This window comes from Lynx rufus, unplaced genomic scaffold (assembly GCF_022079265.1).
Source record: "Lynx rufus isolate CCGP_SWC_20201006 ecotype Redwood Valley unplaced genomic scaffold, mLynRuf1.p SCAF_5, whole genome shotgun sequence".
NCBI lineage: Eukaryota > Metazoa > Chordata > Mammalia > Carnivora > Felidae > Lynx > Lynx rufus.
The window spans coordinates 89,959,442-89,986,499 of record NW_025814867.1 but is presented as its reverse complement, the minus strand read 5'-3'; the positions used below and the strand labels follow the sequence as shown (position 1 = coordinate 89,986,499).

General features: G+C 50.7%; 1 protein-coding gene across 1 annotated transcript in view; it reads right to left on the bottom strand.

Annotated features, from left to right (window-relative positions):
- ADCY5 (adenylate cyclase 5) overlaps positions 1-16,494 on the bottom strand; it is a 143,276-nt gene extending 126,782 nt beyond the window's left edge. The window contains exon 1 of the mRNA XM_047099619.1: positions 15,355-16,494. Within this exon, the coding sequence (XP_046955575.1) occupies positions 15,355-16,494 (1,140 nt within the window). The remainder of the gene's footprint in view (positions 1-15,354) is intronic.
- Between the last annotated feature and the right edge of the window lie 10,564 nt (positions 16,495-27,058).

The following is a 27,058-nucleotide window of genomic DNA, read 5'->3' as shown; positions in this document are numbered from 1 at the left end:
ACCACTGGTAACCAAGGCAAGAAGAAACTAATAGGTAAATGCCCAGATGCTCCCTGTGACCCTCCCCATCTTGTCTGAAGGCCCTGACCCTCAGCTACCCCCTGTCTTCAGTCTCACGGACAGGACAGGACAGCAGGGTCCCCACTCACCTCCCACTTGTCCTCTCCCTGGAGGCGCCTCCCTTCAGCTCCATACACCAACATTAACACCACCTTTCTTAACACACACAGGGCCACATCCACTTCCTCTCCTGCATGTGAACCTTCCAGGGATCCCCACTGCCTCAAGAAAAAAAAAAAAAACTTGGCCCAGAAGTCTATATTCTTCCCAACCTAGTCCCACCTAATAGCCAGCCTCCCCTCTGCTGCAAGCATTCCCCATTCCCACCAGGAAGAAGCTGGCATGTGCCGTCTCTGCTGCTAAAACTGCTGTCGCCCTACTGGGCCCTGGGGGTGTGAGTTCCTGACCGTCTGCCTGGACTTGACAAGTAAGAGCCCAGACTTGGGACCAGGTTGTCCTGTTCATCGGTTCAGCCTGGTCTAACCTATATCTCAATGTGCCCATCTGCAAAATGGGCGGAACAACGTCAGCGCTTATGTCGTAGTGCTGCTGTGGAGATTGAGTGAGTTAACACAACTCAAGTGCTTAGAAAGAGCCTGGTGCTCAAGACACGCTATTTACAAGTCTCCTCTCAGAGGCAGGGTCTGCGGCTTACTCATCCTGGTTCCCAGTGCCTAACACATGGGAGATACTTGCTGAACGGTCCCCCAAACATCTAACACCAGAACCCAGGCAAAGAGAGAGGTGACACTGACAAAAATAAAGCCAAGTTATGGATGATGATGAATTTTGGTTTAGGACATGCTGAGTTCAAGGAGGTGGAAGGAGACTGACCAGGAGGACTGGCAGACAGGGACCCGTGACAGAGGGTAAAGCAGGAAAGAAATGTCTGAGAACTGTACACTATTCGCTGAGTGACTTTTAGTCCCCCCACCCAGGGCTGTATCATTTCTTTGTCCCCAGAGTCACCAAATTACTTTAACAGCAGAGAGAACTACCTTCCTCCAAGACCACCCGAGGGATGGGGCTGGCTAAGGTGGGGGGAACAAGTGGGAGACGGCAGGGTGGCATGCTCTACCTGTGTGTGGCCAGCCTGGTAGCTTCTCAGCTCCTGGGAAACCCAAGGCTCCCAGCCTCTGCACTCTACCGGGAAGAGCATGACCCACCCCACCCCACAACCACACCAGCACCCAACTCCTATGGGTCCTTCCAAGCTCACATGCTCGCAGCCACTGTCCTGCTCCCTCCAGGCACAAGCTGTGCCTATTAGGCTAATGACAAGGGTGTGGGGGGTGGAGACCCAGTGGAAGTCTCAGAGTTGGCAGATCTCCATCGCCTGTGGTAAATGAGTAAGCGCCCCCCCCCCCATCATTCCAGGGCCAGCCTGGTGTGGGGAGGGGGCCGTCATAGCACAGGGGCCACATACTCTCTTCCTGTCCACAGTGGAACCTAAAGAGGACCTTAGGGGAAGTGGGGTGGGGCAGTCCACATCTTTTTGTTCCCTTAAGAGAAACCAGGTCTGTTCTTTAAATCTGGATTTAAGGTGATTTCCCTTTTACTTCCAGGAGAAGATACGGAGCAAAAGTAATGAAAGAAAAAAAAAAAAAAACTGCAGGAGAATGCAGGCTAGAACCTGTCCTACAGAGGTAGACACAGCCTCACCTGGATGCCATTGCTTCTCCCAAGGAGAAGCCAAGAGCAGTCACCCCCATAAGCTGTCACCAGCCCCCTCCACCCCAGGATCAAAGCAGAGAATGACACCACTTCAGACCCAGCAGGAGTTCCCCATAGAGAACTGTTTGCCAGTGAAATCTCCCCAGAGGCCTCAGAGGGAGAGGGTTTAAACCCATCCTGCAGAAGGCAGGTGGGAAATAGGCAGGGGCAACAGCACCCCACATGGGGAAGATCTCATATGGTGACTAACTGGCTTTTCTAGGCCATTGTCACCAATGCCGGAGAAATATTCCACTTTAAAAATAAATGTAAAGCAAAATCCAAAATTAACTCTCCCCAGATAACCCCTTTCCAAAAAAGACCACATCGTAATCCACATGTGGCCATTCGCATACAGTTTAACCCAAGGACATCTCTCTGTCCTGGATTGGGATACTTCCCAGGCCTCCACCCCACACATCTGGCACTTTGCAATCTTCTCAGTCCTCCCATGGACCCCAATTTCATGTCTTCTCATGTGGCATGAGGGCTGCCACAGAATCCTTGTGCTTCTCACCCCAATCTAAAGGTGCTCGAAAACAAGTAACTTCAAGGTGTCCTTGCCACACGGACTGATAACAATAAATGCATACAGGGAGTCACTAGCGATATCATTCCTTGCTTTTCACGAACTTAAGAGTCAAAGAAAAAGTAACAGTAGTTAACAGAGCTGGACTAACATTGCTATTTACCTGCTGTGTAACTTGGAGCAAATTCATTCATTCACCCACCTAACAAATATTTATTGAGCACCTACTACTGACACTGTTCTCATTTACATTCTAGTTGGAGGGACTCAAAAATGATAATAAACACTGCTGAGGATGTTAAGGCTGCATGTTGGCACAATTTCCACCCATTCAGAAGGGAATTACCAGGTACAAAGAGAGAAAAGAGTTAATACCCATCAAAAGGCACTTGTTTGTAGCAAGCAGGTCCGCAGAATGTTGAGTGAGATTCACTGCCCTGCTAAGATGGCTCAGTCGAGCACATGGAGTAGTAATCATCATCTAAAATATTCTTGTAGTTATTCTAGCACTGTGCTAAGCCATTTATCGAGCCGTGTTTGGGGCTAATTGCTGGTGATAAGAGCAACATAAATATACCAAGCCACAGCCTTGCCTGACAAGATTTTATATACCAACCACCAACCAAGTTCTCTTCCCATTACACGCCTGCAATAATTTTTAGTGGCCATCACTCTTTACTGAATCACCACAATAAACCCTTTCGATATAAACAACTCGCCTTTCAATATAGCCATAAATCAGACTCAGTGTCATCCCCATGATCCCTGTGCTGATGGAGGGAGACTCAGGGCAGTAGTTCTGAGCCCTGGAGCATGTCAGACGCACCAGGAGGATTAAAGATGCGGATGCCCTGCACCGACCCCCCCCCCCCGCCCACCCTCCCTTCCCCCAGATAAGCCTGGATACCAGAGTTATGTAAAAAGTCCTAGATGTGTCTTCACTTCCCACATATTAAGCTCTGTTGGGTTACTTGAGGTTAACCCACCCAGAGAGCTGAAGTCTTAGCCCTGGGAGTTTGAGGTGAAACAAGGAGCTGACACACGCACTGTAATGCACGGCAACCAGCTATAAGAAGTTTACAGCGTGTTACGGGAACTGCTATTTCATGGGACTGCTCTCAAAGGAATGAAGAATAATTTTTGGAATTTGTGTAGTTATCCATGCCCATATTTATTACCCTTACAGTTATACTTGCTTCCTGGTGAGTCTCTGGGGTCTTTCCCACACGTTACAGCTGGAAAGGAAGAGTGGGGAAGGCTCGGGAAGCAGGAAAAGACACCAGAGGAAAGATAAGAAGAAGACACGGGATCAAGGATGGGGTCAAGGGGCAAATGGGTGCAGGGGCCCCACCTGACATCACCAGAGAGACCAGTGGGAAATCCAAGAGAGGGAAGAGGGTACAGATGAAAAGCAGTGTTTCCTAAGGCCACGACCGCAGGCACATGGTCCCCTGCCAGTGGAGGACAAGCCCGTCCCGGTCCAGGGAGAGAGCACCATGAGGGACTCCTCTTGGCCAAGTCAGAAATCCCTGTGGGACCTGAGAATGGGAACTGTCTGCCTTCTTCCCACGATGCTGGGCAAGTAGGAATCGGAAAGTCAATAGCAGTCAGTAAGTATTCAGGTATTAAAACAGACCCCTGCCTTCAGAAAGCTGACTGTCAAGTAGAAAGATAGGCGAACACGCCCAGACACATTGCAAACCAGCATAAGTGTTACAGAGAAAAAGAAGAGGATGCTTCTGATTTAGATTCACAGGGTCCAGTGTTGCAAAGGCAGGGCCCCTGGAGGGGCACAAGCCTGCCCTGCTCACTGGGGTTCAGCTCTGGCACCACTCCTTTGGCAGCCTCCTCAGCTGAGATGTCAAGGCCAAGGTACTGCCTGCCGGTGGTACCGACTGAGAGCCAGTCTGGGGCAGACGGGTCCCTCCCGTGCAGCAAGGTGAATGAAATGTTTACAGGAAAAGGGACTTAGCCAGAGGAAGGCTGGGGACTTGGCTAAGCAAATAAGTACCTTTCCCATCCCTCAAAAGAAGATGTAAAAATAAAATCTTGAAAATCCTGGGGTGCCCGGGTGGCTCAGTCAGTTAAGCCACCTGGCTCTTGATCTCAGCTCAGGTCATGATCTCAGGATCATAAGTTCAAGCCCCATGATGGGCTCTGTGCTGGGCGTGAAGCCTACTTTAAAATAAATAAATAAACAGGGGTGTGTGGGTGGCTCAGTCAGTTAAGTGTCTGACTCTTGATTTTGAGCCGGGTCGTGATCTCATGGTTCGTGATCTCATGGTTCATGGGATCGAACCCCGAGTCAGGCTCTGCGCTGACAGCACAGTGTCTGCTTGGGATTCTCTCTCCCTCTCTCTCTGCCCCTTCCTCTCTCTCTCTCTCAATAAATAAAGATTTAAAATAAAATAAAATAAAATAAAATCTTGAAAGTCCACTTAGCAAAAAGTGGCACTTAGGAAGGAGTTAACATTTTTCTTTAGTCTTCTTGACAGGAGGGACAGGGAGAGAAGCGAATGTGAAGCAGGACGTCCGGGGTACTTTGAAAGGTGTTGATGGTTGTGAGGAGCTGGGCTTTGAAGATACACGCTAGTAAGCACTAACCTGCGCATCTACTAGATGCTCCTCTCCAGAAAGACCCTGGGTCTGACCTCCAGGGTGTATGTACCAAGAAGTGACCCTGATGTGTCCCCAGCGCCTCCTCCCTCCTCTCCACTGTTCCACTGACGCCACCAGAGTAGTGGATACAAGGCAGCCTCACCCCCGAGCTGTGCTACTCACACATCCATAACCACTCAGGAGCTTTTCATTGGTAAACATCTGATCCCAGCCACCCCCTGAACACTTCAGGGCTGCCTTCCTTCACAGCATTGCAGGCTCAGGAAATGACAACTCACTGAATGCCCATCTGAGACAGACACCATGAAGGAAGGACAAGCCATCACAAAGAAAACACCACGCATTCCAAAATCAAACCAAGACAACCGCGTGAGAACAGCTGTGCCTTCTCTAGCTTCTGCACGCACCACCAAGTAGATGCAGGGCCGGGTCCAAATGAGAAAAGAGCACTGGATTTGGAGTCAGAGATCCGAATTTATATCGCAACTCCTAAGCTAACTAACTAGCTGTGTAACCTGAATGAGGTCACTTAACCTCTCTGAACCCCTACTTCCCCCTCTCCAACACAATCACAGGTCTGTAACTATGAGTGCATTACCTTGTTTTGGCCACCAAACATCAGATCCCGTCAATCAGGAATCTATTATCCCCAGGTAACAGAAAGGAAACACTGGGAGAGGCAGAGCAGCTCAGCCAGGATCATATAACCAGGGTTTTCCCCTGGGCCTCTGGACCCCAAAGCTCACGTCTGCCCCATCCTAACCCATCACCTCCTTGGAACCCTCATGAGCAGCAAAGGAGATCACACATGGTAAAGTCCTTTGTTATCTATCAAATGCTGATCAAACGGAAAAGCAAGTCTTTTGGCCAGTGTTTGAGCCCACTGTCTAGGAAACAGAAAGCCATACGTTTTTAAGAAGTAAAAATTTTAAAAATAGTTATAGAGATAGATAGAAGTGTATATCATATATAAATTACATGTATATTTCTATAGCTATATTTAAAAAATTTTTATATTCCACGTCATTCCTCTACTCCAGCAACCACTCTACTTGTGACAAATGTTATCAGATTAAGAGTGAGGGACCCAGGCAGGACTAGGTTCTGAGCCTGCCATGCAGTCCTGCACCTGATGCATTTTTGCCCCAGTAAGCAGCCTCTCTCCCTCCCTGGTGTTCAAGTCAAACCTAGGTTAGATTCCCTGCTTCTCATCTCTCAATCTGGATTCCTCATGGGAAAAGATCCTGAGACAAAGATTTGAGTAGAAGTGGTTTTACATGAGAGGTAACCCCGAGAAACACTAGAAGGGGAATGGAGAAGACAGCTGAGGAAGGGAAATAAACCCAGAGAAAAGGAAAGCTATCAAGCCCATTCCCACCATGGGCAACTAGAGCTGACTGTTTCCTGGGACAGGGAGCCAATGGAGAACACACATTTCAGAGCTGGAATATTCATCCACCAGCACACAATAATCATTGGCTGAGGGCTGCTCTGGAGGTGGAAACCCCCAACACTTCTGACCTGCCCCACGGGCCAGCAGAGAGGCTCAGGGCCGGAGAAAGCCCTCAGGTCCTGACAGCTGGCAAGAGTGGAGAGGTACATGCCCAGGGAATATGGGCAGGCACTGAACCATCTGCTATGCTCACTAGCTGTGTGACCTTGAGGACATTACTTACCTTCTCTTATTTCCTTTTCTGAGCCTTGAAATGGGGATAAGAATGTCTTTCTCACAGGGATGATATTATAATTCAATGAGGTCATGTATGTAGGGGATGAGCTCAGTGTCAGGCATGCAGTAAACACTCAGTACAAACTCATGGTTTATAATCAATAATCTTTAAGGGCTTCCTCCTCTGGGAGAGTTGAAGTGGGGGAAGGAAACAAAGAAAATTTGGAGAAGGATGATCTGGAATGACCCACTGCTAACTCCCCTGTGGGCACCAATGCAATCAGTGCCTTAAGTGAAAGGTCTGGAAAGACATTCGATGGACCCCATACCCTCCAAAGGTCATTATTTAGGAGTCCAACCTGATCCAATGTCTAATGACAGCAAAAGGCCCTAAAAGAAACTAAAACTAGATTAAAAGAGGCGTCTCCCTGGTGCCTTCCATCATTTCATTTCATAAAGGATTTCAGACCCAGATGGGGAATGAGACTTTAAAACAGGCAGCCAGCCAGTGCGGGCTGAGAAACCTTCTTGAGGGAGGAAAGGCCCCAAATAAATGCCCCTGTCAAGATTACTTTACCCAAGCCTATCCCAGAGGCCCATCCCTAAGAAATTTCTAGGCTGCTCCCAGCCCCCTTAAGCAGTGTAGCCTAAAGTGAGTTCCAACAAACACTAATGACCCTTGTTATGCTCCTTAACGAACAGATTCAGGGGTCAAACATGCTTGATAAAGGATTCACGCAATATCCTCCTCTTGGCAAATTTTAGTGCCCATTAACATGTTCAAAGCTTTAAAGTCCTACAGTAAAGAATTCTGTTTAAGCCAGTATTTCCAGAGCTCATCTGACACAGAAGCAAATGTGTGTAGGTGAAACATCTATTGGCTAATGGCAGCCCTGGGTGCTGGGACCCAGGCTGGGTTATCTTTGAACTTCCATGGCCTCGCACAGTGCCTGGTATACAGTAGGCACCTAATAAATGGTTGCTCTCCGAATGAATGGGGAGAAGGCTGAAAGAATGACTTAATAATGGCTTTTAGATCTGTGAAGTGATATAGTATCGGCAGTGCCAGGCGACAGCTCTCTGTTTCCAAGAAGGCACACGTTTTAAATTGCAGCAGGAGGGATTTTGGAAGCCCTGCTCAGAGTTTAGGATTGCAATCCACCAAAATAGGCTTCCAAGCCAAGCTGCATCGCTTCCTTCTGTGGAGGTGTTGGTCTAGCACTTCGGCACAGCAGAGTCTGTGTGCAGTCGTCCACCCACCCCACCACCCATTCATTCATTCGTTCATTCATTCATTCAAACCCTCACTGAGCACCTACTATGTTCTGGGCACTGAGGTCCCTGAGGTCTCTGAGGACCCCTTCCAAAAGCCAACTGGGACCGCAGTGAGCTGTGGGATCAAGCCTCGAGACTCCTAAGGGGAAGGGAGAGGGGACCACCCAAGTGTGAGGTCAGGAAGCCTCAAGCCCAGAAGCAACAGCTCATAACCCACTCAGAGCAAGGAGGAGGTGGGAGGATTTCACGCTGACACATGAGGCTGGCCTGAAGAATAAAGCCACTACTGTATCCCCATGTTTGTTTGTCTTTCCCCCTTTTCTGGTAACTACATCCCATTGTTCCCAGAGAGCATCCCTGCCCCCACCTCCAGGCCTGTCCTCATACTCAGAGCTCCGATCTCTTCTTGCTTCCCTGAAGCCCTATTCCTCCTCCTTCAAATCATCTCCTAGTTCCCTACCTCTTGCTATGTTGCCCCACCCCCTTGATCTCCTCGTTCTCCACATTCTGTACATCCACTCTGGACCAGGAGTGTCCTCAGTGTTTTTCGTATCCACTAGCAGACAAAGGAATGAATAAACCAGGACTCAAATCAAGGTCCATCTTTCTGCTGACCCCCCCCCCCACACACACACCAGCCTGCTTTGCCTCAAACTGGAGGCAGGGGATGGGGAAGTTTGGGAAGAGAATATGAGTCTGGGTTTGGGGCATTCCTCCCACCCTGTTTCACCATTACTCATTGCCTTCCAGATCTGCATCCTCACACCAGCACATACTCCCAGCCCCTCCTGAATGTCTCCCAATGGCTCATCAGGTCTGTAACGGTTTCACTTCTTGCAAACACAGCCTGAGACGGACAGGACGACAGAACACCCTAACAGACTTTAGGAGATAGTCACGCTGATGCAAGGCACGAAACCACAACATCCTTGGGTTGAGGGTGACCTGGGCAGATTTCTTGGCCAATGTTCCCAAGCCTGGGAGTTGGTCAAGATCACCTGAAGAACTTTGAAACCTAGATCCAAGCTGTTTAAAAAACAGATCCATTCTTGGACCCCACCCCGGACCTCTGAAAGCAGAATCATTTCCTCAGTAACAGGCTTAGCTGAGGCCATCCAATCTCTACGTGAAAACCTCCACTTACACAGCTGCCTACCCCGGGAGACATGTGGTTTGATGGCTGCAACCCCAAAAGCTAGAAAGGTATCTCCTACCTGGAGCTGAAATGTGTCTATTGTTTCCACCCATTTGTCACAGCCTTGCCCTTGCGAGCAACTAAAAAGAAATTCAGTCTCTCTTATAATGTCTGGCCACAGGGGTCCCAGCAACAATGTCTTGCCCAGCTGCTTTCTTACCCTGCTACAGCCTGCTCTCCTCCCAGCTAAATATCCCCTAGCCTTTCAAATGTTCTCTCAGAAGTCAAGGTTTCCAGTCCCCTTACCAAGCTAGTCACACTCCTCTGAATTCTGGAATCAACCACAGTATTTCAGAGGGGACCTGAATCTTCCTATGAACTGGGTATGCCCATCAACATACCCAAACAGCCTACTGGTGTTTTCCAACAGCCAGCCTCAAAATGCAGGTTCACCTGGAGTGCACAGTCCATTAACTAGAAATCCTGATTTTGCTTGCAACATTGTATGTAAAGAGAGATCTTCCCTGTCCTCCATCTGGACATTGCCTTGAGAAAAGCTGGGGGGGGGGTGCGGGGGAGAAGGAAGGCTTTCCAATTATCTCCATGAAGTTTTGAGTCTGGGTGAAAAAAATCATGCTGAGCCTGCCCTCTGTTAGCTAGCCATCCCCACCTGATAAGCACAGACGGAAGAAGGATATGCTAAAACATAACTTATGTAACAGCACCAAAGGATTTATGGGTACAATCATGTCAGAGTTCCTGGAGCCAACTATTTCCAATCCCAACACAGGCTGCCCTCCTGAGAAGTAACAGGCCAGGAGCTGGACTCCCCCCACACACAAGACAGGTACAGTTAACTGAGGCACCAGGCAGGCATCATGGACAGGAAGTCTCCCACAAAGAGGCTGGTACAGTCACAGGAGTCTCCCACCTGGCCTTACCCAACACTCACATTCTGTCTCTGGCTGGGGCCAAAGTGGGAGCCCCAGCCACACCACTTAGGAGAAAAAAGGCCTGGCCCAGCATGGGCCACGGCCCTGCTTCTGCTACCGGCTGCACCTTCTCACAGAGTGACTTGTGGCCAGGGCCCATCAGCATAGGAAAGCCTTTTACACGGATTTTTAAAACTCTTCCATGAGGTTGAGCAGGTTCCTGTGATGGGGTTTAATACGTCATCTGTGTCCTCTTTATAGACAAACATGAGCATGCTGTTCCATGTTCCACAGCACACAGACCTCCTTCTCTTGCTCTAGATGAAAACTTAGATTGAATTATTAACACTGAACATTCCCACAAATACAGAAGCTGGTCGTTTTGTTCCTCGACTGGGTCTGTGCCCTTCCTGAAGTCCTCTCCGTAGGAATCGAGGCATCCCTGGGATCTGGAAGATGACCCCCTGCCCAGAAGCCCTGCTTGACCCCACCCCCCAGAGGCTTCTGCCCCCACCCCCGAAACAGCCCTGCCCTGTTGCACAGAGGAGGCAACATAATTGAAAATAATTAGCAAATATAGTTGGCAAAAAAAACATTAGACTTTAGGAAGACAAGCAGACCCTACTCAGCTCCAAACTCAGAGCCAACCCCCCACCCTGGGGTTCACTAAGGCCAGATTTCTCCTGTCCAGAAATGTGGGTGACAGGGGGGAATTGGTGGCAACTCCCAGCCACTGCGGTGGAAGTGTGTCCTCCTCCACAGCACCCCAGCGAGCAGGCAGGGAGTGGCTGTAGGCAGCGCACATGGGCCAGCTATAGTGACCCACAACACAGGCCTCTGGGCCAAGCTCCAGAGCAAGGAGGTGGCTTTGCAATGGGGCTCACTGGGCAGCTGAGTGAGTGGGCAGTAGGAAGAGTTCTTGAAAGGGAAGGATCGGATTCCTATATTTCAGGGGAGCTGACCACTCAAGTCGAGCCCTCAGCCTCATTATGGAAAGTGGGGGGGTGTGCATCCAGGGTACCTCCCTGAGGAGCCAGACGTCAAGGTCAGAAGGGTGATTAAGGCCCAGAATCAGAAAGGCAAACGGCCACGGAAGCCAGCCACCAGCCAAGAATAAACAGGACAGAGCTGCAATGATCTCCTTTCAAAGTCAACACAAAGGCTTCCTTAGGTCCACCTCCTCCATTGCCCTGGTCAGCCCAAGCCACAGACACACACACACACACACACACAGACACACACACACACACACACGTGTGTGTGTGTGTCTGTGTGTGTGTGTGTGTGTGCGTGAGCAGACATGCATGCACATGCACAGCAGTCAGTTCGTGGTCTGTATCCCCATCCCCCTCCTTCCCCAGCCTCCTAGCTACAGACGCTCGCACGTGCACAGTCACAGAACATCACCCACACAGCGCCTGTGCCTTTCTGATCTCTGAAGCAACTGGTGACAGTTACAGGTTCAAACAGTCACAAAGGAAGAAATACAAGAGATCACTGAGTTTCTCCAAAAGGTTTAGGGGGAAGAGAGGAAGGAGCTGAAACTCCGCTGGGGAGGAGGGTGGGTCATCCCACACCGTGACAGCAACTTCTAACAGCTCTCCCAAGCTCACAGGGACCCACATGGGGTCAGAATCTTCTCCTCTGAAACCATGGCAGGCAGGCTTAATGTGGTTGCAGAATAATAATACCCCACATTTGAACAGGACTCTCTACTTTTCAAAGAGCTATTCCATCCATTATCACCTCCCGGAGTAACACTGGACAGTGGAGATGCTCATCCCCTCAGTCAGATAACCCCACAGGGCCCAAAGATATTTTCTCCAAAATAATCTTTAATAGTTTAGCATATGTAATGGTTGTGTGAGCGTGCTTGTTTGTGTGTGTGTGCGTGCAGAGGCTTTATGTAGCAGAGTGGGATACAATCAAACAAAAATGGGGTTGCCATGGCAACAGGCTCCGGCATCATTGCAGCCTATTAACACAAGTGAGGAATGTGTTTGGCAGATGCGAGTGTTATTTATGGTATGGGTGTAGCAGAGGGACTTCTAACAGGCCAAGAAGGAGAAAAAAACAACCCTGTGACGCTCCTACTGTACCCCACAAAGGAGACAACGGTGAAACAAGAGCACAGGAGAAGCTGCAAACAGGCAATAAGAGATGGGGAAGCAGAACAAGGAGGCAGGCAGAGGAGAGGAGAAAGGTGGGCAGAGAGCAACAGGGGACTGGCAGGGGCAGAAGGAGAAAGGAAGAGGAAGGGCAGAAGGAGAAGGGAGAGGAAGAAGAGGGGGAGAGGGACGGATACCGGGGGAAGAGCTAGAGCAAAAGATATAGGAAGGGAAGAAACATCATCCCCCAAAGGGGGATGACCTCTTGGTTATCTCTTGAATAAAAACCATCAGGAGGCACCAGTTCAGAAACCAAATATTTCTCCTCATAACTGGAGCAAAGGGCAGAACCCCAAACACAAGAGGGGCTGGGGAAGAATAAAATACCCAGGTCGGATGATGATGTTGAGGAGTTGAGCTGTGGGAGTGAGGGGGCCAGCCTTGCAGGAGGAGAAGCAAAGAAATGCCAACACAGTTTACCCAGGGCCTATTATGTGTCCAAGGCACCACGGAGGGGGGGATTTCCAAAGCCCCAACATTAGAAACCATGCACTGCTGTTCCATTTCCCTGGACATGTGTCTTTATCAAAGAAAAGAACAAGGCATCTAATGCAAGCCATCCTCAAACACCTGCTGCTCTGGGGTAATCTGAGGCAGAGGTCAATGCTGCACTGTCCCACTAATATTTCCCAACCATCCCTCAGGGTTTGGTCAAGAAATAAAAATTCTATATCAGACATAATCAGAAAGGTAAATCATATACAAAAAAAAATACAGTTTTCTCTGAAACCAAAAGTCCCTTGTCCTGGACCATTCCTAACAAGCTTTGCTGTCCTCAACAGAGAAAAGTGTAAGAAGTTAAGTGTAAATCCACCCAGAAGCTTACAGCCAAGTCTAAAGACCAAAATGGGGAAAAGCAGCATGGGATGGGAGGTGGTAAAGGTAGGGAGAGAAGGGAGAGAGGTTTCCCTGAGAAAGAAGTCAGACAGTCACTCTGCTGTTGCCACAGCATTTTCATGCGAAGATGGGGTTGGAACTCCCGAGGCCCAGCACTCCTTTCCTGGGATCTGACTCCAGTCTCATGAACCCATGCATCCAGGATTGCCTAGGGCTGGTTCAGAAAAATAGCCCGAATGATCCTGGAAATCTCTGCTTCTCCATGTGGATGACATGCCCTTCCCTCTGTAGAAAAACTACACCCATCCGAGCAACCCGCGTCCCATCCAAGCCAGGACCAACGCTCAAAGATACAACATCCATGATAGCTTGGGTCCTCAAGTCAGAAGGAGTTGGAGGTTTTATAAACACTAACAATAGTAGTTAACATATATATATATATATATATTCAGGTATATCTCCAGCTCCCAAATCCCCAGCCTCAGACAACTGGCAGGGTTATCATTTCTCCTCCTTGAGACTGGGCAAGAAGGTGTATATATATATATATATATATATATATATATATATATATATATACACACACACACACACACACACATACCTATATATGTATATGTATATATACATGTATATACACATGTATATGTATATGTATGCATATATATATCACTACCTCTCAGTAGGTTCCTCTCTCAAGTTCAAAGCTGATCTCTGAAGATTTTTTTCCTTCTGATCCCAGATCATAAAAACTTCAACTAAGCTTCAACTACCCCTCCTACTCCACTCACTGGAACACCACCAAGTTGGCAAGCAGTTATTAAATCCCTACTAAGTATCCTGAAATGTCCTAGACAAGGGAGAGAGGGTAGAAAAGAAAAAGCATACACAGGATTCCTGCATCCAAGGAGCTTACGTTGGATGGGGAGCAAAACCAATGGGCACTGGAAAGTAAGGAAGTGCTCCACTCTGTGGTTCTGACTCTGTCGTTAACCATGCAGTAGGGGGAGAGGCCAGGGTGCCTGGAATGGAAGGAGGAGCCCCTGAGCAGGTGAGGGGTGAGGCTTGGCACAGAGGTTGCAACTGGAAGGGGCATACACATTTCTTTCATTTTCGAGAAAATATCTTGGGGCTCAAAGAGGTTGCAGATCCCCTTCCTTTCAGTCGCAGAGTACTTTGGAGGTAGAGCTAGAGCCCAGCTCCCTGAAGCCCATACTGTGCTATTCCCTGTGGGAGAGTATCACACCCAGGAAGCTGGGGGCACAGGAAAACCCGTCAAGGAAGAGGCAGTACTCAACATGATCAAAGTCTGAGAAAAGGCATGAGAAGTGGGGAGAAGAAGGAAGGCAGTGCCAACGGAGTATGGTTAGAGGTTCTCTCAGAGGACACAGACACCCAGAGAGAGGTATGGGGTGCAGAGCAGGGTCCACGGTCGAGAGACTAGCCTGCATCAAGGGCCCCCTGACTCTCACAGCCAAGCTGCACTAAAACAACTAGGCTCAGCAGGGGTCAATGGATGAAGCCCCTGGAGCTCCAGACAAGGCAACTGCTACTGGGAGGCGTGCATGTCAGAGGGGCCAGTCTCACCACCGGTCAGGAGAGCAAGCACACCTCTCTCCCAGAAGCCTTCAGTGGAGTCACCAGTTAACCAGGCAGAGGTTTTACTTCCTCCAGAGCCCACCATTCTGAGTTCATGGAACCAGTCTCAGCAGGATAAAAAGCACCGCCCCGCCACAAGCAATAACAAGGAACACCCAAGGGAAGGGGTCATGCCACCCAGCACTAGCTTTCTGCTCAGGCCAGAACACCGCCACACACAGGTTCCTTCCTACCTTTGCTAAAGGCAGCTTTTTTGGCTTTAGGGCACTTTTGTAAACAAAGCAAACTTGTCAGTCCTCCCACAAGTTCAGGTATATCTCCAGCTCCCAAATCCCCAGCCTCAGACAACTGGCAGGGTTATCATTTCTCCTCCTTAAGACTGGGCAAGGGGCACCCAGGGGCTCCCCTCCCCAACCCTCTATCCAGGAATCCTTAACAAACCAGGATGGAGAGGCTGCTGCAGGGTCCAAGCCACCTTTATGAGGAGCCTTTTCTACACAGGGACAAGGAAAGGAACGGGGACCTTTCCATAGAATTTTCTCCTCCAACTCTCCTTCCTCACTTGCATCCTCACAATGATGGCTACATGTCTTCTAGGGGCCAGGAACATTACAAATAATACAAGGACATCTTTTTTGTAAATGAACACGCTGGGGCTCAGAAAGGGTTAAAAGGCTCTGAAGACACCCCACAGCTGGCACAGCCGTGTCTCTCTGGCTCTTTTCACCACTTTAAAGGTGATGAGTTACTTCTCTTTGGCGTCAGGCCAAGGCCTGCCCACCCCACGATCTAGTCCCTGCGACCAGGTGGGCTCCTACCTGCTTGAGCAGGAACTGGTCCTGGGCGTTGGTGCGCAGGGCTATGGCCAGGTGGAGGGCAGACAGCAGCACCCCACTGAGTACCGCGGCCCGCATGCGCACAGGCAGCAACGTGTAGATGGTGTAGATGAAGAACACGGTCCACCAGATGCCCTCCGAGGCGCTGCGCGGCTGGGGCAGCAGCAGGCCCACCACCTGGACAGCCAGCACCACGGCGATGAGCGCGTAGCAGGCCAGGCCCATGTGGTCCTGGTGGAAGGCGGCGCGGTTACAGAGCACAGCCATGACAAGGATGACACCCACCGCGGCCGCCAGCACTGCCAGGTAGGGCAGCTGGAGCGGGGGCCGCGCCGCGTGGAAGGCCAACATGACGAGGCACACGAGCACCAGCACGGCCATAAGCATAGTGAGGCTGCTCTGGTTCAGACGGAAGAAGTAGCGCTGGTACAGCCGCTCCAGTTTGTCCGACGGGAACTTCTTGGAGCGGAATATCTGCAGCAGCGCCAGGCAGCAGGCGCCCAGCGACAGCACTGAGCCGGGCCCCGCGCCTGAGCCGGCCGAGCTGCTGCCATCCCCTGACCCTTCGTCGCCCTCGACGGCACCGGCACCGGCCTCCAGCTCGTCCGCCGCGCGGCCCTTGCCGCGCCGCTCCTCCAGGCCCAGCTCCACCGAGCGAGGGCGCACCTCGGTCCCGCCCGCTGCGGCCGCAGCCGCGGCCGAGCCGCCACCGCCGCCCCCAGGGGGCGCCCGGGTGCTGCCCCCGCCGGCCGCGCCCCGCCGCTGCCGGCGGCTGCCGCGACCGCAGTCGTCGCCGCCGCGCTCCTGCCAAGCAGATTTGGAGCGGAAGCTGAAGCCGAAGCCCCCGGCCAGAGGGTCATCACCACTCAGCGGAGGATCGTCGTCGTCGTCGTTGCGCCAACGATTAGCCAGGCGCTGCTGCTGCTGCTGCTGCGGGGTCACCGCCCCCCCGGGTTTCTTAGTGCAGCTGCGGGTCGAACCCCCGGGGGCGTGGGGGTAGCCATTGGCGCGGGAATCGGCCTCCCCCCACGCCGAGCGATGTTCCGGGCCTCCCCGGGACGCCGGCGCCGCCGCTGTCTGCGCCGCGTAGCCCGGGGGGCTTACGCTTTTGGAGCCGGACATCCCCCCCTCGGCTTCGTCGTCTTCTTCCTCCTCCCCCGGGGGCCGGGCCGGGGGTCTCCAAGGGGACGGCGGACGGCCGAGCAGGGGGACCAGGCTGGGGTCACACGTCGAGGGCGGCCCGGGGCCCTGCGCAGCAGCGGGGCATCTTGGCACCCCCGTCCTGAGCGGAGAAGCAGGGCAGCAGGAGGACAAGCGGGGAGGCAGGCACAGCCCCGAGGTGAGAAGTGGCTGAGAATCCGCGTCTGGAGTCCCAGGTCCGAGATGGAGTTGGCTCCGAGCTGGGGCAGCTGGGTCTGCTTGAGTGGCTGCGCCGCGCGCAGAGGGACGTCCGGACTCCTGGTTCGCGTCGAGCTCGACGAGGACCGGAGTTGCGGACGAGGCGGGACGGAGAGGTGTCCTTGCGGGCGGCGCCTCTCCGGGGCTGGCAATGCCGGGGCGCGGCGTTCGCAGATTCTGCCTAAGCGGGGCCCAGCTGCACACGCGGCGAGGCGGCGGCTAGGGTGGCGAGGCTGGGGTCCCGGCGTGGAGACCGAGCGGGCACCCTTTCCTCGCGGCGGACTAGGAGCGACTGGGAGGTGTGGGCGCCAGGCAGCATTATTTTCTTACGAGGGGTGGGGAGGTGGGATGGGGGGTGGAGAGGACGGGGGAGGGGGCGGCGGGCGGAGCAACAGCGCCGGGGCCCTGGGGGGTGGGTCCTAGAGCCCAGGGGGGCCGTCGCCCGCATCCCCCACCTCCCGCGGAGAGAGTGGGAGCGAGGCCCCCGCGAAAGCCGAGCCGAGCTTTCAGCGCGTCCGCGCAGGGGGCGGGGGCGAGGACCGGCTCCTGCGGCGCGGCCCTTCCCCTCTCGCCTCCCCCTTCCCCCCAAACGGAGCGGGGCTGGCCCGGACCCGCTGGCCCAGGAGGGCTGCCTCGCCGACTCCGCAAGCCCTAGGCTCCTCGCCGCCTGCTGCGGGCCCACCGCGGCCGGGCGCAGAAGGACCAGGCGGAGGGCGGAATCCGGCGCAGCGCCGCCGCCGTTCTGCCCCAAAGCAGGCGGGCTTCTCCCGGGGAGTACGGCATCCAGAGATCGAGGGCCGGGGCTCAGATGCAGCCGGCCGAGAGGGGTCCGCCCAAGAGCTGCTGCGGCCCGAGGGCGCTCCAGGGAGGCCCGCGGGAGCCGGGCTCAGGGCGCGCCATGCACGCCTCGGGCCCTGCGCCGCTCCGGCCGCTCGCGCCGCTCCTCCCTTCTCGCCCGCTTGCCGCCGCCGCCGCCGCCGCCGCCGGAGAGCCCTCCGCATCCCCTCCTCCCGCCGCCTCCCCGCCCCCCGCGCCGCTCCGGCCTCGGCTCACAGCGGCGCGCGGCCGCCTCCGCCCCCCGCCGGGCCGCGGCCCCCGCCTCTGCGCCCCGCCGGCATCCTCAGGCCAGGCCCCGTGAGGCGCTCGGGGCCGCGGGGGCCCCAGTTCCCCTTCCTCACCTAAATTTCTCGCCGCGCCCCCTCCCTCCCTGGCTCCTGGAGCCTGGTCCAGCCCGCTGTCCCTACGCCGGACCTGGGTGGCGTGCGGCCCTCCCCCCCACCCCCGCTTGGGTTCTTGCGCCCCTAGTCCAAGCTCCCCTCTTTTGTATCCCCCTTTAATCCCCCTCCCCCCCCCCATTCAACCCAACTTCAGCCCCCGCGCTGCGCCCCCCTTCCCTGGCCGGGCTCGATTGGCCGCTTCCTGAGCTGTCAGACTTGACTCCCGCGCTCTTATTGGGCGATTCTCTGGCCGGGCGGCAGTGCCAAAGGAGGGCGCACCGGGCTGGGGGCGCCCCGGCCGCGACTGCCGCTGGGAGCGGGAGACCAGAGTCCCCGGAGGGACCGGAGAGCCAGACCCGGAAATGGACGGGGGAGATGGAGAAATTGAGGATTTCTGAGACGCAGGAGGACGGTGACGGAAAAGATGGAGATGCAGTGGGTGAGGCTGATGCAGCCAGGGCGGGGCGGGCAGGAACGCTTTGGTGGGTAGTTTCCGAGAGAGAGCCCTTCAGACAGCGCTAGGAACACCTGGCGTTTGTGAAGAGTTTTTGCCTGTTCACACATTTAAAAAATCTCATTTGGTTTCCCTCAGTAGCCCTGGGATGTGACAGAGACCAGGAGGCATGTGACTATCCCGATTTATAGATCCGAAACTGAGGCTTCAGGAGTGTCATCAACTTGCCATGGCCACACGAGTTCCCTAACTTGCGACCGAAAGATCTCCCATCAGCACCAAACTGCCTCCCCTACCTAGCAAGCTGGTAACCCGGAGCAAAGCGGGGTTCCCGCTGGACAACGAATGACCAGATACTCCTGCCCAGCACTAGTCACAAAGAGGCAGGAGTGGAGAAAAGGACTTACTGCGGATCAAGGAGGATCTTGGTCTGTGGAAGATGTACCTACCCAATTCCCCTTGCCCCTAGGCTGTTCTAGTGGAAATTCTGTCAGTCCAAACAGTGGGAGGGGTGGGAGACCACACCTCTACTGGAGAGAGAAACAACCTTCACTTTGGTCTTCTTCCTCCAGCTCTCTCTGCAGAGCTTCTGACAAGGAGCATGGAGTCTGAATGATCTTCCCTTTCTCTCTCTCTCTCTCTCCCTCTCTCTGTTGGTCATCTCTTTGCAGATTGCAAGATAAGCCTTGCCAGAGTTACAAATTGGGAGGAGAAACATTTGGGGAGATCTGAATAAGATAACCCTTGAGTAATTCAGCCTTTGAATAATCAATCCATGGTTAGCCAAGTCATAAAAAAGCACCATGAAATTTAGTCAACAAACATTTGCAGAGCACTGCTATGTGCAAAAAGCACTGTGCTAGGTGATCCAGGGATAAAGAGATGACCTAACTCTGGTTACAATCGGGGAGGGAGAGGAGCTGGCCACTAACTTCGGTTTAGAGCTCCAGTTCAGTCATTGTGGGAATTGAGAGAGGGGGAGAAGGGGAATTACTTCCCATTGTGAAGGGAAAAAAAAAAAAAAAAGACTGGAGGGGCGTCTGGGTGTCTTCGTTGATTAAGCATCCAGCACTTGATTTCGTCTCAGGTCATGATCTCACAGTTTGTGAGTTCAAGCCCCACATCGGGCTCAGCACTGACAGTGTGAAACCTGCTTGGTTTTCTGTCTCTCCCTCTCTCTCAAAAAATAAATAAACTTTTTAAAATGTTTTTTTTTAATTTTTTTTTCAACGTTTATTTATTTTTGGGACAGAGAGAGACAGAGCATGAACGGGGGAGGGGCAGAGAGAGGGAGACACAGAATCGGAAACAGGCTCCAGGCTCTGAGCCATCAGCCCAGAGCCTGACGCGGGGCTCGAACTCCCGGACCGCGAGATCGTGACCTGGCTGAAGTCGGACGCTTAACCGACTGCGCCACCCAGGCGCCCCTAAAATGTTTTTTAAAAAGACTCTGGAGGCGAATCTGGGGCTAGCAGAGGGATAAGTAAGAAGAAAGGAAGAATGGACTGATGTTTAGTAAGCAACTACTACATATCTGTAAATATCAATAAACATTTTGAGGAAGACATTATTCTCCCCACTGTAAAGATGAGAAAACTGTGACTTAGAGATATCAAGGCCCGTAGTCTGTAGCAGAATGGAACCTAAGTACAGCCTGCCCCTTATACTCTACCTCACTTCCTGCAGCATATATGGTATGAGAGACGCCCAGAGAGGCAAGTGCATGGACCGAAGCCAAATGGCCAGAGGTATCAAGGTGATTGTGTTCCGTCCTTGATCCTTTTATTCTCTGAAGCTCTCCCTAGTTCATTCCTTTGCATTTTATTCAAATGTTTAAAAATAACCATCATCTTACCAAAAGAGCTATGTATGGTTAAAAGTAGAAAAACTAACCCCCCCAAAAAGACAAAGCAAACAAAACACATTCATAATCATACCATGTAGAAAGAACCATTAACATCTTAATTTTTTCCTTAACAAAAATAGGGCTTTTACTGTGCAAATAGTTTTAGAATCTGCATTTTTCTACTTAGCTAAATACTGTGCTAAATATTGCATTTTTCATATTGGCAAGCATTCATCTATAATATCCATTTTATTGTCCAAACAGAATTCCATTGCATGAAAACAGCATAATTTAGTTAGCCAATCCCCTACTGTTGGACATTTTTCACTGTCACAACAGTTTATAAAAAGTTTCCACTCTTCTACTGTTATAAACAATGAGCATTTTTGCAGAGAAATCTTCACACCCATCTTTATATCCTTAGGAGAAATTCCTACAAGTAGAATTGCTGGGTCAGAGGATAAACATTTTTTTCCTTAAGGTATTTCTGAAATTCTTATCTTCAGCCCCTGCGTCCCTTGCCTATTCCAAGCTTAGCCCTGTCCACTGGAGAGTTCCCCGTGGATGCTCCTTGGTACCCACCAGGGGCAGATTCAGTTTGTTTAAAAGGTCAGGGAGTCTCCTAAAAAGTCTGCTCACCCTGTTTTTTCACCACTTGTGGAATGACCATCCCCCAATCTCCCTGGTCTTGGAGTGGCGAACCCTACTCGATCCCTATCCCTGTCCCAGAGTCCTGCTGCCCTACCCTCATCGTTACACATCTGTCTCCTTCCACATTCTCTAGCTACTGTCTTCACCCACATCCTCCCTGCTCCTCGCCTGAACCATCTCCAGCTCTCTTCTTCCTCCATCCTGCTTGCCCTCAATCTGTCTTCCACTTTGTCCCCCACTTTGATCATGCCTGTCACACCCCCTAACTGAAAATTGTCCACAAAACAGCCTCTTCCTACCTGCCTGCTTTCACTGCCAACCACTTCCCCATGTCATCCAACCACCCTGAATTGCTCCTTAAGCCTCTGTAAAGATCACCTTTTCTACTCTGCACAAATAGCATTTATGGTACCTCTGTGAAACTCTCTCCAGTGCCTCACCCAGGCTGTTAGGCACTCCCTCCTCCTCAGCTCCCAGCACACCTTGCTTTTATCTCTATTATAGCACTTGTCACATTGTATCATCTTAAGTTGTTTTCAGAACTGTCTCCACTGTCAGCTGAACTCCTTGAGGGCAGAGTTGGTATCTTATTCTTGTGCCCCGTGCTTTGCCCGGTGTCTGGCACAGAGGAGGTGCCCCATAACTGTTTGTTGGTAAACAAATGGTACATCTGAGGAATAGGGAGCGGAATGGAGTCTTCTGCAGGGGAGGGCAGGTTGCAACTGGCAACAGTGGATGAAGATGGAGAGGTGGGTTGGATTCTTGAATGCCTTGCAGAGGGAAGGTGGGCTTTAGTTTAATGAGCCCCGGAATTTGGGGACAAGAGTGTTCTGACCCATTATGTTTCAGGAGGCAAACTCTGGCAATGATGTAACTACACTGGGAAAACAAGATCCAAGAGCTTAGGGGCCCAGTAAGGAAACGATTGCACAGCACAGGTAGACTGAGCCCCGAAGTGATATGATGGGAGTGAGGTGCTGGTTGGCAGATACCTGTGGAGGGCTAAAACCCAGGGGTCAACCCCTATGAACAGGAGGAGTCCTTAAGGTCAGAAGAAAACCGAGAGAGGAACAAAAGGCAAAGGTTTTGATGACCACTTCCAGGATGTGCACTCGGCTGTTGTCATCAGAGAGGGGCTGACCCAACGCCACTTTCTGAAATGAGTACTTGATTTGTAGAGGTGAGGTGACCACACACCTTAGGGCACTGCAGCTCCTTCAGGAGATCTGCTGACACCCCCTCCTCCCTCCAGCCATCTTCTCCTTTGTGCCTCAGTGACCCTTTAGGATTTCGTTCTTCACTCTCCCAGGTTTCTTTCTGGAAGAATATTTCTGTTTTGGACATTAGAATATTCATATTTTAGAATATTTGGAAATATTTGTAGAAGTGGGTATCAGTCAGACTCCCCTACCTAAAAACACCTTCCCTCGCACTGCCTAAAATTCTATTAGATAGTCATGCTTTGGGATGACAGTCATTCTCTAAAAATGAAGGCAGGGGTGCCTGGGTGGCTCAGTCAGTTGATTTCGGCTTGGGCCATGATCCCACAGTTGTGGGATCAAGCCCCAAGTGGGGCTCCATGCTGAGTGTGGAGCTGCTTAGGATTTTCTCTCTCTCTCTCTCTCTCTCTCTGCCCCTTTCTCCTGCTCATGCTCTCTCTCTAAAATAAAAAATAAATATTAAAAAATATGAATGCAAAAATCTAGAGACAGAAAGCAGATCAATGGTTGCCTAGGCCTGGGGATGGGCGGGAATGGGGAGTGATGGCTAATGGGCACAAGAGTTCTTTTGGGGGGTTATGAAGATGTTCGAAAGTAAGATTACGGTAATGATTGTACAGCTTCAGAAATACATTAAAACCATTGAATTGCACAGTTTAAACCACCAGGTGAACTTTATGGTATGTAAATTATATCGCAATAAAGCAGTTGAAAAAATGAATGCAGTTACCTCTTGGAGACTGAAGGATTCATGCCAGGACTGTTCATTTTTATCAAGTCAATGTGAGTGAGTTTGATCAGAAGGCTTCCGCCACTAATGCCCAACCAAGGCTGGGGAGCACGAGGAGAATGGATGCTTGCTGTTTAGGATGAGTGAAGGAGAGAAAGGAGAGAATGCCTGGGACCACCGAGCATTTCCCAAGGCACGTGGAAGCAGAAAAGGGCTCGGGTGCCTGGGAGCAGGAAGAAAGAAGGCAGAAATGAAAGCCAGTTAGGACGGCAGGGTCAAAAATGAACTTTGCCCTGCCCCTTAATGAGTTCTTCACAAGGAATTAAGGAACTCTAAGACCCCTAGGTCTCTATGTAGGGTGAAAGAATCTTAAAGATCACCCTTTCCCAAAAGCGTGTCACTCTCACCTGGATATTTGCATTTTAACAGTAAGCCCCACCCTTCAAACTAGATGATTTACCTTTACCACAAAGAGCTAACTCATCAACAAATCAGAGAGTCACTAACAGGATGGAGCACTGAGTGTCTTGAGGGTAGGTCATCCTTGGAGGCTCAGGACATGGGTGGCTGAAGTCCCTGAGGTCCCTGGGAGCCATTCTCCACTCTGGCCCACTCCTCACCAGGAGTTCTGAGGAGGAACCGAGGATATCAGCCCTCTGACTCTTGACCTCCGTCTTCCTTGGCTTGGAAATCCAGGATGGTAAGAAGTTTGCAACTGGCCGTAGGGAACAAGGCCCTAGATTTTTCCGGACCCTACACTCTTCCAAACCTCTGGGCCTCAGGGAATAGGAAATATTCAAAGAGCTCAGATTGTAGCTGAGGTGGAAATGGCTGATAATAGCTCGATCTGCCACTCTCCCAGGTGTTGACATTTGCATTTTAATGGAGGCGGTTAATGCCTTCAGAGCTGAAGAAGTGACTAATACCTTCTTTTAGTTGCTACTGGAGGTAAGTGAGAGACCCTTTGCTGCCCAGGGCCTTTTAATGCCGTCCAGTCAATGCTAGATCACACCTGATGGGCAACTGCCAACCCTGTGGACTCTAATGCCCACATTTCACACTTTATCTTGGTTCCTGTTCTTGATTTGCTTTCTTTCTTGCACTTTATCCTAAATGTCTGGAAACATTCCCATGAGTCATTTATTCTTTCAACACACATAAACCGATTCTCCATTTCAAGCAGAAAACTGTGCTGGGCACAGTTGAGTGGGAGGAGCTCAAGTCATGGGCCAGCAAGATGGTACCCTCAAGAAGTCAAAGGTGAGGGAATCACAGAGCTGCACAGCAGGGCCATGTCAGCAGAGAGTATGTCATGCAGCTTGTGCCCGGTGCTTCTTGAACACTCCAAACAAGCGCTGTGAACTAATAGAAGAACATCCCTAGGCTGGGGGAGCAAGAAAGACTTTGGGGAGGGTTGAGAAGGACCTTAAGTATGCATAGAAGTTGGATATACAAAGACTGGATGGAGTTCTGAGGATTCAAAGCATTCTTCCAGTCACGAAAGACCACCTATAGTATGATCTTATTTATATGGGATGTCCAAAAGAGGCAAATCTATAGGGACAGAAGAATAGACCAGTGAGTGGTTGCTTAGAGCTGGGGGCAGGGGAGAGGGGGGACAACTGCTAATGAATACAGCGAGATGGAGAAAGCTGTCCTAAGATTGTGGCGAAGGTTCTACAACTCTGTAAAGATATTAAAAACCACTGCATTACACACGTGAAATGACTGAACTTGATGGAATGCAAATTACATCTCAATAAAACAGTTAGAAAATGGGGGGAAAGGTGAGGTCCAGAAAGACCATTCCTTCAGTAACCCTGCTTTACAATTACAGAAGTTTCTAGTTTTTTCCTGTGTGATGATAACTATTTTTTCCTTTTGAAGGTCCATTTTTAAGGTAAAAACATTTCATGGACCCCAATTTTAGTTAAGAAAATACATAATGGGAAAAGGGTATTATAAATTTAGTAACTGATTTAAGTGAATATACTTTATTAATCACAATAGCATCCACATGTTAGAAAAATGGTTCTGTATCTGTAGGGGAAACATGTTTATTATGCCTACAGACAGGGTTTAGTGGTCCTCTTTTAAGATCTCCTCAGTTCTTCATAGTCCTCAGCCCACAGGTTTAGAATTCTGATCCATGCTCCACCAGGATGTTTTGGGATCATCTTCACTGTCAGGTGAATGCTAATGGATTGGGACCCATTTGTAAAAAAACGTGATACAACCATCACCCATTGATGTTTCTGCCTCTTCAAGTTCTCAGCCAAAATGGCGCCCTTTCTTTTCCCAAACCAATGAGCTTTGCTGAGAGCAGATCCAGCAAAGAAGATAGCCAGAGCCATGCTGGTTGGCAGACACTTGTCTCTAGCAAATGTAATTAAAGGCAGCAGCAAGTAAGTGCCTATTAATTTTTCATTAGAAAAGTCAAAGGCAACCTTCTTGGAAGACAGCATCATTGAACTTCAGCTTTGGTAGTTAAAGCCAGGCTTTCCCTCATTGTGTATACACCCTTTCCTATGAGTACACACACACACGCACACACACACAGTCCATAACTACTTTATTGAATCTAAGAGAGAAGGCACAGAGGCAAGTACCCCTATACCCTACAGAGGTCATTTTGTCCCATCTTGTCTTAAATTATCCCAATGGCTATCTGCACACATAATTGACTATGTATATGAACCTTATACAGTATAATGATATCTCTCCAGACTGTGTTTACATTCCACTTTTATAGTTTGAACCTTTTTCAGATGCCCTTGGGGAGATTACTATTTAGAATTCTCTATGGCAAATCCTTTTGTAAAGAAAGTACACTGCTTACTCCCTAATGTGCTTGTTTTGTAAGCCAGGAGCAATGTTGCAAGGTAAGAAGAGGGGAGCTGAGGGCTGGGTGTGAACCCCCCATCTGGCCCTAACAGCTGTCTCCCTATTGGTTGGCAGAGCCAATTCAACTAGGGAAGAGCTCTAAGCCTGGAGTCAGAACACCTGGAGGTTCTACACCAGTTCAACTAATTTCTGGCTGTGCTATATTCTATGGTGACTTCACCTCTCTGAACTGCAGACCACAGCCAGCAAGAATACCAATGCTTTCCTACCTCCCTTGATGACTTGTTATAAGGCTCAGGACGATGATGTGAAATTTCTTTTCAAATTATTCACCGTTATGTAAAATTGGAGTCATTCTTTTTTTTTTTTTTAACATTTTTTATTTATTTTTGGGACAGAGAGAGACAGAGCATGAACAGGGGAGGGGCAGAGAAAGAGGGAGACACAGAATGGGAAACAGGCTCCAGGCTCTGAGCCATCAGCCCAGAGCCTGACGCGGGGCTCGAACTCCCGGACCGCGAGATCGTGACCTGGCTGAAGTCGGACGCTTAACCGACTGCGCCACCCAGGCGCCCCTGGAGTCATTCTTAATTATAGCCAAGTCATAAATTTATTCTTAATAAATAGAGAGGTCCATTTTAGAGGTAAGCATGGAATGAGGTACATTTCTAGGTCTCAAGTTTTTGCATACATTTATGGATGACTGTGATAAATATTTTTATGTCTGTACTGAGTGTGTACCAGTTCCTCTAGTAGTCTGGAAGATCTGCTCTTTCATCTCTGCTGTGTTCAAAGCAGGGCCCCCAGGGCCATGCAGATGAGGTCTCCACTCGCAAAAGACATTCCCTCTTGCAGGATTCTGACAGACCACAGTCTGTCTGCTGGGCAGACTGGAGACCTGCGCCCTCCTGCAGGCGTGGGTGGTGATCACAGTGGCCCGTGAGGAGCTTGAGTGGTGCTGAGTGCTTTTTCTTCTCTCAGTGGCCACTCTGTATGGCCTTGGAGTGGTCTGGTCCCGTCTCTGTGTCACTGACTTTGGATCTGTGATTGGGGATGGCATGGCAAGCCAAGCTGTGTTAGAAATCTTGCTGGGGCTGGCTGACCTTCCCCAAGCTGGGATAATCTCTCTCCCTGGCAACAGGCAGAGGCACCAAGGGACAGTGACAGATTGTGAAATCCTGGGGTTGGGCTTTCTAGAATTACTTAAAGAGAGAAAATAGTAACAATACCTTGCATTTGTATAGTGCTTTTAAAAGACTGAAAGCAGCCTTTAAAAGCTATTCAAGGAGAAGGCAGCTTTGGAATTGTCTGGTAAAGAATGAACCA